Source organism: Neovison vison, chromosome 10 (assembly GCF_020171115.1).
Source record: "Neovison vison isolate M4711 chromosome 10, ASM_NN_V1, whole genome shotgun sequence".
NCBI lineage: Eukaryota > Metazoa > Chordata > Mammalia > Carnivora > Mustelidae > Neogale > Neogale vison.
In genome coordinates this window covers 47,217,350-47,235,278 of record NC_058100.1, presented here as the reverse complement: position 1 = coordinate 47,235,278, position 17,929 = coordinate 47,217,350, and the positions used below count along the sequence as shown (strand labels likewise).

At 36.8% G+C, this 17,929-nt stretch overlaps 1 protein-coding gene across 4 annotated transcripts in view; it reads left to right on the top strand.

Annotated features, from left to right (window-relative positions):
• Positions 1–17,929, top strand: part of ACBD6 (acyl-CoA binding domain containing 6) — a 214,023-nt gene that overhangs the window by 99,261 nt on the left and 96,833 nt on the right. For all 4 annotated transcript variants that reach the window (XM_044267222.1, XM_044267223.1, XM_044267220.1 and 1 more), the window contains exon 6: positions 2,883–2,972. In XM_044267222.1, the coding sequence (XP_044123157.1) occupies positions 2,883–2,972 (90 nt within the window). The remainder of the gene's footprint in view (positions 1–2,882; positions 2,973–17,929) is intronic.

Below are 17,929 nucleotides of genomic sequence, written 5' to 3'. Positions count from 1 at the left end.
TGAACTAAATCAAGATTTTCTGGAAATGGAAAATAGAATTAACATGTTGATAGTAACTGTGAGTCTTTGGTGGACAGTTGTTAAATGTTTCATATTTAGTACTTTGACTCCCAACAATCATCTGTTCTGTTTTGCAAGTGTAACATTTGAAGATAGATATCAGCATACTTTATTAGTGTTTTTTTAGATATTTCAGAGTATAAATTTGGGATATTCACAGGCAATGCTTAGTTTCAAACTGACTTAATTCTGTTACATTGTGAGGCATATATGAGTTAATTTAGATACACTGATTGTGATGTCTACCTAAGTTTAAAAACTCATATTTTATCGGTAAGATTTCTTTCACCGGGGCACCTGGGTGGCTCAGTCATTAAGCCTCTGCCTTCAGCTCAGGTTATGATCACAGGGTCTGCTCTGCGGGAAGCCTGCTTCACCTTCTCTCACTCCCTCTGCTCATGTTCCCTCTCTCTGTCAAATAAATAAATAAAATCTTAAAAAAACAAAAAAAGATTTCTTTCACCAGAAGAAGTGAACATGATAATTTAAGAAAACTATATTTTAAATTTATAAAGTACTTTAAAATTAAAAACACGTTATCTTATAGTTCATTCATTCAACAAATACTGTTGGTATTACGGCTGTTGTATTATCCCTTTCTTCACTTTGTAGGTGAGGAAATGGATCAATCTGAAGTAAGTCATTGGGCTAGTACATAATGGATTCCAGAAGTAGAACTCAGGATTTCCAGTTGATTTAGAAAAGTCTGTTCCCTTTCCTATAGAGCATTTTTTAAAATTAAAAAAATATATATTTTAAGATTTTATTTATTTATTTGACAGAGAGAGAGATCACAAGTAGGCAGAGAGGCAGGCAGAGAGAGAGGGGGAAGCAGGCTCCCTGCTGAGCAGAGAGCCCGATGTGGGGCTTGATCCCAGGACCCTGAGACCATGACCTGAGCCGAAGGCAGAGGCTTAACCCACTGAGCCACCTAGGTGCCCCGAGCATTTTTTTGTTTTTAAAGATTTTATTTATTCATTTGACAGACAGAGATCACAAGTAGGCAGAGAGGCAGGCAGAGAGAGAGAGAGGGAGGGAAGCAGGCTCCCTGCTGAGCAGAGAGCCTGATGCGGGTCTTGATCCCAGGACCCTGAGATCATGACCCGAGCCGAAGGCAGCGGCTTACCCCACTGAGCCACCCAGGCGCCCCAAAATAGACTATAAAACAAACACTGTAGGGGTGCCCGCGTGGCTCAGATTGTTGAGCATCTGCCTTTGGCTCAGGTCATGATCTTCAGGTCCTGTAATAGAGCCCCATGTTGGGCTTCCAGCTCAGTAGGGAATCTGCTCCTCCCTCTCCCTCTGCCTCTCCCCCCTGCTTGTGTTCTCTCAGTCTCTCTCTTTCAAATGAATAAATAAAATCTTAAGAAAAATAAATAAACACTGTAGCAAGAGGCAAAGAAGGGCATTACATAATGATAAAGAGATCAATCCAACAAGAAGATACATTGGAGCACCTAAATATATACATAAAAAGAGAAATTTATGGTAATTCAGTAATAGTAGGGAATTTTACATCCCACTTACATCAGTGGATAAATTTAGGCAGAAAATGAATAAAGAAACACTATTGTTGAGTGACATATTATACCAGATGGATATAACAGATACATATAGAACGTTCCATCCAGAAACAACAGAATTACCTAGGAATAGACTTAATCAAGGAGGTGAAAGACCTATACTCTAAAAACTATAAAACACTGATGAAAGAAATTAAAGACAACACAAACAAATGGAAAGATATTCCCTGCTTGTGGATTGAAAGAACCAGTACTGTTAAATAGTTCATACTGTTCAAAGCAATCTACAGATTCAGTGTAATCCCTATCAAGACACCAACAGCGTTTTTCACAGAACAAGAACAAATAATCCTAAAGTTTGTTTGGAACCACAAAAGAGCCTGAATAGCCAAAGCAATCTTGAGAAAGAAAAGGCTGTAGGTATCATAATTCCAGATTTCAAGGTAACCCTATAAAGCTGTAGTCATCAAAGCAGTATTGTGTTTGCATAAAATAGGAACATAGATGAATGGAAGCTGAATTGGTGCAGATACCGTGGAAAATAATATGGAGGTTCCTTAAAAAATTAGAAATAGAAATACTTGGGGCACCTGGGTGGCCTAGTCAGTTCAGAGTCTGCCTTTGGCTCAGGTCATGATCCCAGGGTCCAGGATTAAGCTCCACATCAGGCTCCCTGCTCAGTAAGGGAGTTTGCTTCTCTCTCTTTCTCTGCCCCTCCCCCTGTTCATGCTCTCTCTCTCTCTCTCTCTCTCAAATAAATAAATAAAATCTTTAATAAAATAGAAATACTATATGATTCTTCCTCCCCTCCCACAAATACTGTAGGATCCGTTAATTTCACTACTGGGTATTTACTCAAAACAAAAACACTAATTTGAAAAGATAAGTGCACCCCTCTGTCTATTGCAAAATTACATACAGTAGCCAAGATACGAAAGCAGCCTAAGTGTCTATTGATAAATGAAAAAAGAAGTTGTGATATAGCCGTATGTATACACAACCCCCCCACACAGAAATGTGTGAACAATTATTACGCTCTTGTAAAAAAATGATGAGATTTTGCCATTTGGCAAGACAATATGGATCGACCTAGAGGATATTATGCTAAGTGAAATAAATCGGACTAATAAAGACGAACACCATATGATTTCACTCATATGTAGAATCTAAAAAAAATGAATAAACAAAAGCAGAATCAGATCTGTAAATACACAGATCAAACTGATGGTTGTCAGAAGGAAGTGTGTTTTACTTGGCCTCATAACAATAACAAATTCATTTCTTTTTTTGTGTTTTTAGGGCAGAGCTCTACTCCATTGGGCATGTGATCGAGGACATAAAGAACTAGTTACAGTCCTGCTACAGTATAGAGCTGATATTAACTGTCAGGTAAGACTGATGAAGAGGGGAGCTTTTTTAAAAAATGGAGGGAAAATTCATGCAACAGAAAATTCACCGTATTAACCACTTTAAAGTGTATAGTTCATTGACATTCATACAGTTAACAGTATTGTGTGACCGTCACATTTTCATTACCCCAGAAGGAAACCTTGTATTTGCTAAGCAGTCACCTCCTATTTCTCCCTCATCACAGACCTTGGCAACAACTAATCTGCTTTCTGTTTCGGTGGATTTGCATATTCTGGATATTTCATATAAGTGGAATCTAATCAATGGCTTCTTCTTCTTCTTTTTTTTTTTTTTAAATGTTATTTATTTATTTGACAGACAGAGATCACAGGTAGGCAGAGAGGCAGGCAGAGAGAGGGATAAGTGGGCTCCCTGCTAAGCAGAGAGCCTGATGCACGATGCACAGCTCGATCCCAGGACCCTGAGATCATGACCTGAGCCGAAGGCAGAGGCTTAACCCTCTGAGCCACCCAGGCGCCCCTAATTGGTGGCATCTTTCACTTGGCATAATGTTTTCAAGGTTCATCCATGTAGCATGTAACAGTACTTCATTCTTTTTTTATGGCTAAATACTATACCATTGTACGGATATACCTCATGTTGTTTATCATTTCATCAGTTGATGGACAGTTGAGTAATTTTGGTTTTTGGCAGTTGTGAATAGTTGCTGTGAGCAATTCATGTATGTGTTTTTGTTTGAACACTTGTTTTCTGTTTTCTTGGTTCTATACCTAAGAGTAGAATTTTGGAGTTATATGGTAATTTGATGTTTTTGAAAAGGAACCTCCAAACTATTTCCGCAGGAAATACACCATTTTACATTCCTACCAGCAATGCGTGAGGGTTCTAATTTCTCTACTGCTTTGCCAACATTTGTTTTCTTTTTTTATAGGCATTGTACTGGGGGCAAAGTGTTAACCATATCTTGCTTGATTTTGATTTGCATTTCCTTAACAACTGGTGATATTGGTATCTTTCATGTACTTATTAACAAAGTCTGTATCTCCTTTGGAGAAATGTGTATTCAAGTCTTTCACCACTTTCGAGTTGTTTGTCTTTTTGTTGTTAAGATGTAAGAGTTCTTTATGTACTCTGGATGGTAGTCCATTGTCAGGCACATGATTTGCAGGTATCTTCTCCCTTTCTGAGAGTTTTCACTTTTTGATAGTATCTTTTGGTGCACAGGTTCTTAATTTTGATTTAAGCTCAGTTTATCTATTTTTTCTTTTGTTGGTTGTGCTCTTGGTGTCATACCTAGGAAACCATTGTCAAATACAAGGTCATTAAGATTTACCCTTGTGTTTTCTTTCCTTTTTGTTTTTATTGTAGCGAAATATACATAACATAAAATTTTTACCATTTTAACCATTTTTAAGTGCACAGTTCTGTGGCATTAAGTATGTTTAAATTGTTCAGTCATCACCACCATTCATCTCCAGAACTTTTTCTTTTTTCCCAACTGAAATTCTGAATTCCTAACTAACTCGCCGTTCCCCCCAGCTCCTGGCAACTGCAGTTCTACTCTACACCTTCATAATATTTTCAGGGATCATCCGTGTTGGTAGCATGTATCAGGATCTCTTTCCTTTTTAGGGGCACCTGCTTGGGTGGCTCAGTTCATTAAGCGTCTGCCTTCAGTGTGGGTCCTGATCCCAGGGACCCAGAAAGTCAAACCCCACGTCAGGCTCCCTTTGGGAGGAGTCTGCTTCTACTCCTCCCTTCGCTCCTCCCCCGCTCCTCCCTCCTCCTCCGCTCGTGCTCTCTCTTGCTCACTCTCAAATAAATACAAAATTTAAAATTTAAAAAATAAAATAATTTCCTTTCTTTGAAAAACTAGATAATATATCATTATATGTATATACCAACATTTTGTTTATCCAAATAGCCATCTCTAGACACTTGGGTTGCTTTCTCCTTTTCACTATTATGATGAATCCTCCTATGAGCGTAGGTAACAACTGTTTATTTGACTCCTTGCTTTCACTTCTTTTTAGTGCATAACCAGAAGAATTGCTTGATCATATGGTTATTCTTTGTTGAATATTTTGAGGAATCACTATAGCATTTTCCACAGTGGCTACACCATTATACATTCCCATCAGCCATGCACAAGTGTATGAATTTCTTCACATCTTTACCAACACTTGTTATTTTCTGTATTTGTGATAATAGGCATCTTACTGATTGTGAAGTGGTATCTCACTGTGGTTTTAATATGCATTTCTCCGATGACTGGTGATATTGAACATCTTTTCATTTGTTTATTGGCCATTTGTATATCTTGTTTGTATCCGTTGCCCATTTTTAAATTGAGTTGTTGGTATTTTTAAGTTAAGTTGTAGAATTCCTTATATATTCTGAATGTCAATCCCTTGTCTGATACATGATTTGCAAATATTTTCTCCCATTCTATGAATTGTCTTTTGATTGTATTGATAGTGTCCTTTGATGCACAATAGTTTTAAATTTTGATGAAGTTCGCCTTACCTATTTTTTCTTTAGTTGCCTGTGCTTTTGGTATCATATGCAAGAAATCATTGCCAAATTCAGTATTTTAAAGCTTTTTCCCCTATGTTTAAGAGTTTTATAATTTTAGATCATATGTTAGTCTTTGACCCATCTTGAGTTAGTGTTTGTCATTTTTTTGCACATGGTAATCTGTTTTCTCAGCATCATTTGTTGAAATGTCTTTTCCCCATTGAATGGTCTTGGAACCCTTGTCAAAAATCCTTTGATCATGTATGTGAGGGTTTAGGCTTCATATCTATTCCATTGATCTTTATTTCTGTTTTTGTGCCATTACCACATTGGTTTGATTACTGTAGAGTTATAGTAAAATTTGAAATTGGGGGGGCACCTGGGTGGCTCAGTGGGTTAAAACCTCTGCCTTCAGCTCAGGTCATGATCTCAGGATCCTGGAGTCGAGCCCCACATCGCATAGGGCTCTCTGCCCAGTGGGGAGACTGCTTCCCCCACCCCCCGCCACCTGCCTCTCTGCCTACTTGTGATCTCTGTCTGTCAAATAAATAAAAAAAAAAAAAAATTGAAATCTGGAACTGTGAGACTTCCAACTTTCCACTTCTAACCCCAAAATTAAGAGTCACATGCTCCTCCGAGAAAAGATTGTTTTGGCTATTCTGGGTTGCTTGATAAGATGGAATTTTTTTTTTTAATTTGTGCAAAAAATGTCATTGGGATTTTGATAGGGATTGCTTTGAATCTGTAGATCACTTACGGAAGTATTGGCATCTTAACAATGTTAAGTCTTCCAGTCAATGGGTTTTTCCATTTATTGGTTTCTCTAATTTCTTTAGGCAGCATTTTGTGATTTTCAGTATAGAGTTCTTTCACCTCCTTGGTTAAGTTTATTTTCCAGTGAAATTGTTTTCTAAATTTCTTTTTTGGATTGCTCATTGTCAGTGGTTAGAAACACAACTGATTCTTGGATGTTGATTTTGTATCCTACAACTTGGCTCAATTTGTTTATTGGTTCTTAAAGCTTTTATAAAATCTTCTGGGTTTTTTACGCATAAGATCACTTTTGTTGTCTGTAAACAGATAATTTTACATCTTCCTTTGCAATTTGGATTCCTTTTCTTTTTCCTTTTTTTTTTTTTTTTTTAAGTAATCTGTGCATCCAGCATGGGGCTCAAACTCACCACCTTAAATCAAGAGTCACAAACTGAGCCAGTCAGGCGCCATGGGATTCTTGCTCGCTTGCTCCGACTAGGCATTCTAGTACTATGTCAAACAGAAGTAATGTAAATGGGTATCCTTGTCCTGTTCTAGGTGTTTACTTTTTAATTTAGGATATTAGATATAAAATGCTTTTCTTTATGTAACATTGATTGCCATATATATCTATTCCAGTCCAGCCCTTTATGCCTTATGAGATCATCCTGGCTCTTTTCATTAAGCCTGAAATTTTTTAGTTCTAACTATACTCTCCATTTCACTCTAAATTTCTTTTTGACCTAAAAGAAATCTCTGGTTACTTTACTGATCTACCTTCTCCCATTTCAGCTCATTTTATCCATTCTCATACTATTATATTCATCCTCATCTCCATTCTTTCTGTTTTTCAACTATTACAGCCACATGGGAAAAGCCTAATTCTGATTAATCCAGTTACCTGCCATTTACACATGTACACCTAGTTTCTGGGCAAAGCTAGAAAAAAAAATATAACTCATATCTGGTACGATATTATCATAAATTATGGTATCCATCTTTAATTTTGCCTGAAAAGTCTTAGGGTGCTTTTCATTCTCAGATTATCTCTCTTTTCACAGAGAATAGGAGAAAGCTTTATCCCGAACCCAGATTTCAGCCAGTAGGTCCAGAAGCATAGATCTCTTCTTGGCTATCCCTCAGACACTTCAGAGTCACGGTAGCTTCCACTGAACCTACCATCTCTTAACAGCTGCCACTGTTGGATGGTGCCTCACTGCAGTTGGCCCCATCATCCAGCCAGTTTTCCAGGGGCCGCCCTTGATTCTCCTCTCATTTTCATACCCATTCCAGTCCTGTAGGTTCTGCCTTCGAAGTATACCTCCAAGTCTACCCACTTCTCTATTTCAACATTTCTAGATATGAGTGCAGCAGCTCTGAACTCTATTTCTGCTGCTAATCTTGATATTCTTCAGTATATTTTCCATTTTTCATCTGGAGAATCTTTCTAAGATGCTAATTTGCAAATGTTTTCTTGTTTACTTTTGTTTTTCTAAGGCATAATCTTAATTTCTGTGCCCTGGAAAGCTCTTCATGATCTTACACCGCTACTTATTTCTCAGTGAGCTCCTTGCTTGTACCCCATCCCTGTTGTGCTAAGCTTCATTTTGTTGAAGGACTTGACATGCTCCTCACCTCTTGGCCTTTATATTTGCTGTTTTCTCTCTTCCTCATTCTCCTTCCTGTGCCTCAGCTTTTACATCACTTCCTCCAGGAAGCCTTCCTTCGCTTGACCACTTAGACACACCCAGTAGTTTATAGCTTCCTGTTCTTAAGTTCCTCAGAGATTTATTACAGTGCAATCACTTTGTATTATAATTGGCTGATTACATGTCTGTATTTTCAACACTACCATATACAGGTACTAGAGTTTGGTTATATCACCAGTGCCTCGTATAATATCTGACATACAGTAGATGCTCAGTACTTACTGAATAAAGTAATACTGGCTTATAAAGAAGTTGACTAATTTTAGAAAAAATAGAAGTTGAGTACCAGAAAGGACCTAAGCATTTACCAGAACTTTTTGGGTGTCCTTGTTGCTTTATCAGAAGAAATACTTCTTTTCCCATTAGATATGTGTGCGTTCTTCTTGGGCCAGTTCCCTAGCTTGAGTCATTGGTCATATCATAGCCTGCCACCATAATTTGCCTTGAAATATATATTTTTTTGTTTCATTCTTTTTTTTGTAGGTACTGTGTGTTTAAAAAAACCCCTCAGGGTACCTGGGTGGCTCAGTCGGTTAACATCTGCCTTTGGATCAGGTCATGATCCCAGGCTCCTGAGATCCAGGCTCCTGAGATCGAGCCCTGGATTGGGCTCCCTGCTGAGCAGGGAGCCTGCTTCTCCCTTGACCTGCCACTCCACTGCTTGTGCTCTCTCTCTGTCAAATAAATAAATAAAATCTTAAAAAAAAAAAAAAAACAAACACTCAAAAAACGCAAAAGTCTCGTTTTTTAATTTATAATTTATTTGACAGAGATCACAAGTAGGCAGAGAGGCAGGCAGGGGGTGGGGGGTAGGGAGGGAAGCAGGCTCCCCGCCGAGCAGAGAGCCCGATGTGAGTCCCAATTCCAGGACCCAGGATTATGACTCAAGCCCAAGGCAGAGGCTTTTAACCCACTGAGCCACCCAGGTGCCCCAAAAGACTAATTTTTAAAAACTCTTCCTCGTCATTGTTTCCCAGCCACCCAGTTCCCTCTTCTGGAGACAGATCTCTTACTAACTAGTATATATCCATGCAGGATATGTTTTATACACACACACACACACACACACACACACACACACACATATGCATGTACTGTAGCAATATGATGCAAACTACATACACCATTCTATATAACTTGCTTTCTTCATCTCAGAGATTGTTCGATATCAGTACTGATAGTGCTGCCTTACTCTTCTTAATGTCTGCATAATATTCCTTTTTAGAGATGTATCACAATTTATTTAACTTGAGCAATGTGTTGGGCTTTCTTTCCTGTAACCAAGAACCATCTGTATTTCATTTTCTGTGAAGCATCTGCTCATATGTTTTGCTCAGTTTCCCATTGATGTTTTCTTCTTAATTTAGAGGAACTTTTTTTTTTAAAGATTTTATTTATTTATTTGACAGAGAGAGACACAGCAAGAGAGGGAACACAGGCAGGGGGAGTGGGAGAGGAAGAAGCAGCTTCCCGCTGAATAGGAAGCCTGGTAGGCGCTCAGTCCCAGGACCCTGAGATGATGACCTGAGCAGAAGGCAGATGCCTAACGACTGAGTCCCTAGAGGAACTTTTTTTTTTTTTGGAACTTTTTATGTATTAAGGAAAATGAGCACTTTGTGATAAAAATATTCAAGTTCCCCCCATTCCTTCTTATTACTATGATCATTTCATGGTTTCCTTGATCCATGTAGAATTAATTTGTGTCCCATGTATGTAATAGAGATTTTATTTTTTATCCAGATGGTGCCAGCTTTATTTTTGTATGGATGATTAATCATTTGTTCAGTAATGTTTATTGAATAATCTTTACTGATTGGAAGTATCTTTCTTTTTTCCATATTCTCACTTCCTCTGTATATTTCAGTGTATTTCTGGTGCTGTTTCCTATTCCATTGCTCTGTTTTTCCATGCATGTACTTGTGCTATGATGTTTTAAGGATGATAGCTTCAAAATATTTTTTAATATCTGGTAGGATTTTTTCCTTCACTACTTATTGAGAAATTTTCTTGTGGTTTTTACTTATTTTTCTTTATGAATTTTAAATCATGTTTCCATCCCTTGCTTCTCCTATCCAAACAAAGTATTGGTGCACTCATGTCTTTTATTTGGCTTGTGTTGTCAGGGGGTATTTTGGAGGGAAATGTTCCCAAGTTAGCAATAGTGTGAGGTTTTTGTCGAGGTTTTTCTTGTATTATGTTTGGTTAATATAATAAGACAAACAATCCAAAAACCGCCTTATGTGGCCTTATGGAATGAATACTCCTTACAGAACGCCAGCTTTAATGCAAAGTAGAAGTTCCGTCTAGGCTTTTGGATGGATATTTAGGACTATGTGCAGGCAGTTTTTTCCTTGATGTCTTTGTATTCACAGGACTCTATCTTTATATTGCGTCTAACCTCGATTTTCCTTTGTTATTGACAGTCTTAATCCATACGACCTAGCAGTTAAGGGAATGCTCGTGGCTTTGTCAGTCTGGATTGCTAACATGCTTCCAAGTCACAGAGCTTTTGGAGATGAGCTCTCAGAATAGCTTTCCCCTTGTAATTTCTTCTTTGGTTTCGTTATTGAAAACTCTTTTCAAATATAGACAATACAAACATAATAAATGGAAAGAAGGGTTCATCTCCCTCATGATTCAATCTTTCTTAAACAACATTATTATTGACTGGCCTATTGGTTGCCAAAAAGGAAAATCAATTTTATTAGAAGTATTTGCTTGGCCACAGATCTTGGTACTAACCCAGCAGAGACAGGCTGATGTTATCAACTATCTGAAGACTAATTTTTACCATTAGCCTGAAACAGAGTCATTATTAGAGATATGTCAAAGTCTGCTCCATGTTTTTCTCTCATTTTTTACCTGTCAGTATATATCTCCTATGTACTTTTATTGCATTGCAATTTCTATGTTCTGTGACTGATGGAATTGGAACTTTTTATTTTATTTCTAAGGAAGATCCTTTATAGATTTCATTTGTTATCTGGCAGTATTATGGACACAGTTTTGTCTCTTCCACTGCTTGGTATTGATTTTTAGTTCAACTCTGGAAGTTAGGTTCTTAACCATATTTGAAATTAGGATATGGGTTAAATACCCACAAACAACCCCACAGACCTCTTGAGCAATTTTAGTCTTAGAAGCCCTGGAGAATGATTAAAACTACTCCCAAAGCGCACTGAAAGTATTTGAGTGCTGAAGATTTATTACTAGGTTTTCTCAGATTTACTGTAAAGTAATGTTAAGGAACTCAGCAGGGTTGGGGGGAGAAGTGGGAGCATCCGTGGTGTTAGGTGTTTACACGGTGTACTAGGTGTTAATGCAGTTCCAAGTGGAAAATATTTTGAGTTGTACTGAAATGTTTGAGACTTGTTGATTTATAAATTACATAAACTTATGGTTTGCGTAATGGCAGAGAGCACCATGCCCTCTCCGTGAATGCCTCGGTGACTATATGTTGTAAAAGATTTCAAAAACATGAGATTTGGGGGGTACCTGCATTGCTCAGATGGTTGAGTGACTGCCTTTGGCTCAGCTCGTGATCTCAGGGTCCTGGGATCGAGCCCTGCATTGGCCTCCCTGTTCAGTGGGGCGTCTGTTTCTCCCTCCCTCTCTGCCACTCCCCCTGCTTGTGCTCTTGCTCTCTGTCAAATAAATTTTTTTTAAAAATTAAAAAGGAAAAAAAAAAGATGTTAACTAAAGTTATTTTGTTGATCATTTCACAGTATATACAAATATTGAACCATTATATTGTATACCTGAAACTAATATAATGTTGTATGTCAGTTACATCCCAGTTTAAAAAAAAAAAAGGTACTGTGAAATGAACGAATAAATGAATGAATCTGAAAAAAAGAAAGAAATTCTATCTTCGTAGTATGAAATTCTATCTCCTCTTATGTAGTTTTGTGAAATAAATAGAAAATGTATTTTTTAAAGAAGTATAGCAGTAATGACAAGTGTAGATTTCATAGGGTGTTGTGGGGCTTAAATTAAGGACAGTAGCCTCTCCACCTCAAGCTGTCTCGCTGCTCCTGACCAAGTCTACTCCCTCTCCCCAAGTCCACCAAGAATTTTACTGCCAAAGAGACTTCTCGATACTGCTGTTCATTATGTCACTGACCCTCAAACTCTCTATAACTGCATTGCACATAAAACAAATTCTAAACTTTCTAGATCTGAATTCAGAGTTCTTCATTACCTGAAAAAAGACAGAAAACAAAGAAACAAAGTCATGAGAGAAGTATAAAGCAGTAAGTTAAACTATCAGTAATTCTGTTATGTGTGTGGGTTGGGGGAGGGTTAAACTGTAAAACAGTTTTTTGTTTTTGTTTGTCATTTTATGTGTTTTGTCTCTTTTAGTCATTGCATCAGTCCTGTAATGTAGGTATATTGTTACCTGCATTTGACTGGTGAAGAAACAGGAGATTGGGAAGTCCTAGAACTAATAAATGACATAGTTTAGATTTGAACATGTCATTCTGACTCTAAAGAAAGCCCAAACTCTTAACCACTCCACTGTAAAGTTTGAGTACATTTTATTCTCATCTTTATTTTCTCTGCTTACTCATATATAATATATTTTAAAGCTATTTGGTTTGGGGCACCTGGCTGGCTCAGTGGTAGAACATGCAACTCTTGATCTTGGGGTCATGAGTTCGAGCCACATGTTGGGTGTAGAGATTACTTTAAAAAATTAATAAAATAAATAAAAATAGAAATTATAAAAATATATACTTGGCAAGTATTACACTAGCTTTTCTTTATTATTTAAAAGAATTGACATATAAAATACATTTAGAGAGATACATACAGTACAAAATTCTTAAGGACACAGCTTAATATACACACACACCACTAGTGGGTTTCTTTCCTTAAGTAACTTCCTATCAATAACAATCCTCCCACTCCCACTCTGAGGGAACTATTATTCTGACTTTTATTGCCATCAACTAATTCTGCCTCTTCTTTTAATTCAAATATTTGTAAGATATATATTATTTTGGATCAGGTTTACTATGCTCAATATAACACATGCTCCACATAACATACATACATCTTGTTACATGCGTCATTTGCTCTTTATTGCAGTATAATTTTTTTATCATGTACATGCGTATACCACAATTTATTCTCCTGTTGATGGACATAGAGTTTTTTTAGTTTTTGCTCTTCAGTTTAATGAATATTGACTATTATGCATAAAGTGGCTACAAACATTTTACATGGGCGTACAGACATATGTTTTCATTTCTCTTGGGTATATACTTGGTAGAATTGCTGGATCGTACGGTAACTCTGTGTTTAACTTTCTGAGGAACGACTTATGGTTTTAAGAGAGACCACCCCGTTTTACAGTCCCACCAGCAATGCGTGGGAGTTCCAGTTTTTCCACATCCTTGTCAGCATAGCCATTTTAGCATATTTCACTGTGGTTTTATCATTGTCCTAATTATTAAAGACGTTGAGGATCTTTTCCTCAGCTTTTTCACCACTTTTGTATGGTCTTTGAAAGGTAAATGTCTTTTCAGATCCTATGCCCACTTTTTTTTTTTAATTGGGTGAAAAAAAGGCCACAGAAAGCACAATAAGGTTTTTTTAGAAACAAAATCTGTTGAGGGATATCATGGACTCAAGGCCAGCCCTTTTGAGGTGAATCATCATTTGTGTCTCTTGTTTCCATCCTCTCTTCTGAGATATTAATCTGGGTGAAATTGCTTTGAAAGGACCAACAGTGGTAACCTCAAAGGGAAAATAAGTCATAACAGAAGCCTGAAGGGTGTGAGTACAAAGGGAGTAGGTTGGGGACCTTTCTTAGGTGATGGTATTAGAAGTAGGATAAATGAAGTAACTGACTGAATCAGACCTTTTATTTTGTTTCTGGCAGTTTTCTTTTAATCTCCCTAAATTCTCTAGCCATCATTCAGAGGGACCCCCCCCCCGAAGAAAAGGAACTAGGTTAGTTTCTATAGGTGGTCTCTATACCTCAAACAGCTAGAGCAGATTAATATTAACTATGTCTAGAGGAAGGGAGGGAAAACTGAATGAGAAAAAAAATCAGAGAGGGGGATAAACCATGAGAGTCTATGGACTCTGGGAAACAAACTGAGCATTGTGGAAAGGGAGGTTGTGTGGGGAGATGGGGTAACTGGGTGATGGGCATTAAGGAGAGCACAAGATGTGATGATCACTGGGTGTGGGTGTTATATGCAACTGATGAATCGTTGAATACTATATCTGAAAATGATGTAGTATATGTTGGCTAATTGAATTTAAATTTAAAAATCCATATGGAAAAAAGTAAAAAAAAAAAGTCCCTATTTTAAGAATTTGGTTGTCTCTTTATTATTGAGTTGTGAGATTTATTATATATTATGAAAGAAGCCCCTTATCAGGTACATGATTTGCAAATATGTTCTTCCATTCACTGGATTGTCTTTTTACTGGCATAATAGTATCCTTTGAAACACAAAAAGTTTCAATTTTGATGAAGCACAGTATATCTAGTTTTTCTTTTGTGTTTTTGATGTCATTTTAAGGAACTTGTTTAATCAGGGTGCCTGGGTGGCTCAGTGGGTTAAAGCCTCTGCCTTCAGCTCAGGTCATGATCCCAGGGTCCTGGGAGCAAGCCCTGAATCGGGCTCTCTGCTCAGCAGGGAGCCTGCTTCCTCCTCTCTCTCTCTGCCTGCCTCTCTGCCTACTTGTGATCTGTTCGTCAAATAATAAATAAAATCTTTAAAAAAAAAAAAAGAAACTTGTTTAATCAGAGATCATACTGATTAAGCCTTTTTCTTCTAAGAGTTTTACATAGTGTTATCTCTTACATTTACGTTTTTGATTAATTTTGAGTTGCGTATGATGTGAGGTAGAGGTCCACCTTTACTCTTTTACATGTGGATCTCCACTTGTTTCATTGTCATTGGTTGAAAAAACCATTCCTTTCCCCGCATTGAATTGTTTTAGCACCCTTTCCAAAAGTTATCAGACCATAAATATGAAGATTAATTTCTAGATTTTCAGTTCTCTTCCCTTGGTTGATATGTCTATCCTTATGCCAGTACACTTCTTTTGTTAGATTTATTCCTTTGCTGAGGTTTTCTGCTTTTCTCATGTATTTCAAGAGTGCTCATTGAAATATTTTATGACTACTACTTTAAAATCCTTGTCAGATAATTCTAACATCTGAGTCACCTTGGTGTTTGGTGTATATTCATTGCCTTTGCTCATTCAAGTTCTGATTTTCTTGGTTCTTGATTACTATGGCTTTGTAGTATGTTTTGAAACTGAGAAGTGTAAGCTCTCTGACTTTATTCTTTTCTTTCAAGGTGGTTTTCGCTATTCTGGGCCCTTGGATTTGCAGTGAATTTTAGAATCAGCTTACTTATTTCCGCAAAACAAAAAGCAGCTGAGATTTGTATAGGGATTGCATTGAATCTGTAGATCAATTTGGGGAGTAGTGCCATTTTAAAATATTAAGTCATCTCATCCATGGAATGTCTTTTCATTTACTTAGGGCTTGTTTAATTTCTTTCAGTGATGTCTTGTAGTTTCTAGTGTATAAGTCTTACACGTCTTTTGTTAAATTTATTCCTAAGCAAAGGAATAGAGATATAAAAAAGAACTAAATGAAAATTGTAGACCTGAAGAGACAATAACTGAAATAAAAATTCACTGAATGGGCTCAATACCATAATGGAGATGACAGAGAAAAGAATCCATGAATTGAAGTTCTATCAGTGGAAATTATCTAATTTAAAAAACTAAGAGAAGATAGATGGAACAGAAATCAACAGAGTTTCCAGACAGTTACAGAAGATTTAGGATTTTTTTGTCATCTGAGTCCCAGAAAGAGAAGAAAAACACTGTGAAGCTGAAAAATATTCAAAGAATAATGCAGAAAACTTCCCAATTTGAGGAGTGACATTACAGATTAAAGAAGCTAAGCAAAACCAAACAGATAAATCTGAAAAATTCTGTGCTGAACATGTCAAAATCAAACTTTCAAAAATTAAAGAGAAGAAAACATTGAAAGCAGCTAGTAGGAAAGAATATGTTATTTCTGTAGGGAAATAGTGATTCAGATGGTTTTTCGTGGAGGCCAGAAGAAATAGGCAATACATTTTTCAGGTGCTGAAAGAAAAGCTGTCAACTCAGAATTCTATACCCAATGAAAATATCTTTTAGGAATAAAGGTGAAAAAAAGACATTCTCAGATGAAGAAAAATGCAGAGCAAATATTTGTTGCCCACAGATCTACTCTAAAAGAATGGCTAAGTGGAAGTACTTTAAAGAGAAAGGGAATGATAACAGAAGGGAACTTGGAACATAAAGAAGAGAAACAACAAGGGCACCTGGATGGCTTAGTTGGTTAAGTGACTGCCTTTGGCTTGGGTAATGATTCCAGGGTCCTAGGATTGAGCCTTGCATTGGGCTCCCTGCTCAGCAGAGAGCCTGCTTCTCCCTCTTCCTCTGCCTGCTGCTCTGCTTACTTGTGCTCTGTATCTCTCTGTCAAATAAATAAAGAAAATCTTTTAATAAGGGAGAGAGAAACAACAATAGAATGTATGAAAATAGGGGTAAAAATAATCTACTATCATTTATTCTTGATTTTTTTATCTCATTGAATCAAAAAATTTTAACATCATGTGATGTTAAAAATCCTACTGATCCATAGGAAATATTTAAGACCATTAAATTGGAGAGGGGAGCATGTCTAGTTGCAGCTCCAAAATTAAAGAACATGGAAATATCAGTCCTTACAACAACAAAAATAATAGTAGAACATATTGACAAGACCGATGTCAAGGAGCTTACCCCCCATGTTTTCTTTTGTAGTTTTCTGGTTTCAGGTCATTAATCCATTTTGAGTTGATTTTTGTGTGTGGTGTAAAATAGGGGTGTCAGTTACTGAGAGATTGTCTTAAAATTTCCAATTATGATTTATTTATTTTCTTTCTTTTCATTATGTTCCTTTTCATAAACCTTCAAACTATGTTATTAGATAAAAATTTAAGAACTTGTTGAATTGACCCTTTTATCAGTTAGAAGTAGCTATTTTAAATTCTATTAGTTTTTAGTGTCTTAAAATATACTTTGTTCAATGTTATGTAGTTATATCAGGTTTTTTTGGATAGTATTTGCCTTACATATTTTTTCTGTCCTTTAAATTTTTTTTTAAGATTTTATTTATTTATTTGACAGAGAGATAGAGATATCTGGAAGCATAGTTTCTCTGGAGGCTTGTAGAGTAGAGGTCTGACAGGGTTGGTTTCTAGTGTGACCTCTAGTAGTGGCTTGCAGAAAGCTGTGTCCTCACATTTGTCCTCACATGGCCTTTCGTCTGTGTGCTCACAGAGAGGTCTCTGGTGTCTCCTCTGCTTCTAATAGGACAACAGCCCTGTTGGATCAAGGCCATGCTTCTATAACCTCATTTAACCTTAATTACCACCATAAAGGCCCTGCCTCCAAATACAGTTACACTGGGGATAAGGGCTTCAACTTAACAAATTTGAAGGGAACATAATTCAGTTCATTAACACTATGTCTGTATATTTAAAGTGTGTTTCTTGTAAATAGCATGTAGGTCTTGGTTTTTATTCAGATCTTTATCTTTTAATGGCAAAGTTTATTTACATTTAATGTCATTAGTGGTATTACTCCATTTAATTTGCCATCTTTGTTTTCTGTTTCACCTGCTTTATGTTTCTCTGCTTTTCCATTCTCAAATTTTTCTGCATTTTTAAGTATGTTTTTATGATTTCATTTTGCCTTGTTTAATGGGCATTTGCTATTCCTTTTATGATCATTCTTTTAGTGGTTGTGCTAGGAATGACAAAATAGTATCTTTTTACAGTCTGCCTTAAATTAATGCTTTTGCCTCCTTGTGAACTATGTAAAAATCTTAAAACAGTACAATGCTGTTTTTTTTTTCTGCTCATGTTGCTATAATTGTGATATATTTTTACTTCTGTATTTGCTACGTATGTCACAGGATAC